Here is a 2,138-nt window from a genome sequence, read left to right as displayed (position 1 = left end):
ATCAATTTTTGAAAAATATAAATTTTAACTGAAATTAAATAGTATGTTAATGAACATTAAATGAACCAAACAGTATATACCTACTTTTTGATACCTAGTTATTTAACACCGGATATATACAACCCTCTCATTTAAAACCCATGTTCAAGTCACTTACTTACCCAATGGTTTGGCAAGCTGTCAAATCTCTTGGCATCACATACCCATTAAAAGTAAATCAAATTTAAATTACATTAAAACTGATTAGCAAGCTTTGAACACACTGTTACATAAATTTTTGAAAAGCGCAAATCGTTTAGCAAGCTTGCAAATTTTGGCATCGCAGTACCGATTAGAAATAAATCAAATTTAAATTACATTAAAACTGATTAGCAAGCTTTGAACAGTCTTGAACATAAAATTTTCGAGAAGGGCAAATCGTTTAGCAAGCTGTCAAATCTTGGCATCGCAGTACCGATTAAAAATAGATCAAATTTAAATTACATTACAATTACAATTGACCCGAGATGAGATTGCATTACAATTACAATTGACCCTGTTAAAATCATTCTATAATCCTGCATTCGCTGCACCGGATTCTGAGATCCGGCGCCCACCATTGATGAATCCCATGAGCCCTCTTCAGATCTGGCGCCGAGACTAAACTGACCGCAAGCCTCGCGGACGGAATGAGATGCAGCGCCTTCGACTCCATTCCAAAAGCAGACATAACGGAATCGTTGATCGAATGACGGGCCGCGAAGCTCGCAATGCTTCCCACGCCGATTTTCTTCATCGCCTGGTGGTTACTGAAATACCCAACATAACCCGAACAGACATCGTCCTTCGGATTGACATAGAGCCACGGAACCCATGGGCGCAGAGCGAAGAACGCATTGTGGGATTCGGTGAGGCTGCGTTTGTCCTTAAGCGCCAGGGCCAGCCCGGCAGCCACCAGGGTGCCAGCGATGTGCAGGCCGCGCTTGACCTTTTCGTCCTTTACCCTGTCAACGGGAGCCGACACGAAGGGCGGATTGAAGAGATGGGCTTCCAAGAACTGCCCCTCCTCCGCTATTCGCCTCCCGGCGAGCATTGCCATGGCCGCTCCGAGGGAATGCCCGGCGATCCACACGTTTTCCCGCCCGCGATCGCAAACGGACTTTTTCACCGCTTCGAACGCCGTCCGGAAACGGCCGGTCGTGTGGAGACCATTTCTGAGGATTTGGAGATCCAGTTTCAGGTCCCCGGCCACGGAACCCGCTTTCGTAATCGTTCCTCTGAAGGCCACCACGATCTTGGGCGCGCCCGGCGGCCGGACAGGCACCCCTGCGGCCTTCTTGCTCCACTTGTACACGGCACCGAAGACGGAACCGCCCTCGGCTACGTCTACCAGCGGGTAAAGGAGCTTGAAGTTAAAGAAACTCCACCATTTCTCGGCCAGAGCGTCCCGGCCAAGCCTCCGTTCCTGCCGATCGCGTTCCAGAATGTACACGCCCTGTACCAGACTGGCCGCTACGCATCGCCTGTGGTTTGAATCAGACCTGCAATTGAACAATAAGAACAAAATAAGTAATCGCATGCTGATTATTATTAAATTCGCTGGGAATCTTGGCAGCGGTTAAATTGGTGAACCGAAATGCCCGGCAAATATTGCAGTCGTATGAATTTTGTTACCAATCGATGTTAGTGAGATAGCGAGGCCCTGAAAGCTCGAAGATCTCGCGCTCGCTCGCCATTTTCTTCACCCCCGGCTTTACCATAGAGAATTTGCGGACCCTCAACCAATCTACGGCTTTTATAGCATTATTGGCCGCAATTTTGACCGAGTTTGCCTTTTACCGTGATAATATTTTTTGGTCTTAAGCAAACCTGCCGATCTACCTACTTTGAATGCGAAGGTTCGGCGTATCCTAAGCATCGATTTCTTTTGTGAGTTGTTTTTATGGTAATTTTTTGGAAGTTTTTCCTCTGGTTTTTTTTTGTAATTTTTTCAAAATCTCAATTTTTTTTATGTAATTTTTCCAAAATTTCAATTTTTTTTATTAAAATCACAAATTTAATGAGTAATCTTTACACATTTCGAAAATCTAAAAAACATAATAAAAGCAACTTCTTTATTTTTCACTTTTCCACCAGGTAAAAAAATAAAAAAACTCTTA

At 44.4% G+C, this 2,138-nt stretch overlaps 1 protein-coding gene across 1 annotated transcript; it reads right to left on the bottom strand.

The window, feature by feature from the left end:
* Positions 1 to 307: 307 nt before the first annotated feature.
* On the bottom strand, positions 308 to 1,806 carry LOC149209170 (GDSL esterase/lipase At4g10955-like). The gene is made up of 2 exons (XM_089394234.1): positions 1,654 to 1,806; positions 308 to 1,520 (listed from the first exon to the last, which is right to left on the bottom strand). The coding sequence occupies exons 1-2, from the start codon at positions 1,737 to 1,739 to the stop codon at positions 545 to 547; spliced, it is 1,062 nt and encodes a 353-aa protein (XP_089250360.1). The 5' UTR covers positions 1,740 to 1,806; the 3' UTR covers positions 308 to 544.
* Between the last annotated feature and the right edge of the window lie 332 nt (positions 1,807 to 2,138).

The sequence above is a fragment of the Pinus tabuliformis genome, chromosome 1_2 (assembly GCF_031772625.1).
Source record: "Pinus tabuliformis cultivar Carrire ecotype Pingquan chromosome 1_2, CPIR1, whole genome shotgun sequence".
In the NCBI taxonomy this organism is placed as follows: Eukaryota; Viridiplantae; Streptophyta; class Pinopsida; order Pinales; family Pinaceae; genus Pinus; species Pinus tabuliformis.
The sequence above is the reverse complement of the archived record's forward strand: the minus strand, read 5'-3'. Positions and strand labels throughout refer to the sequence as shown.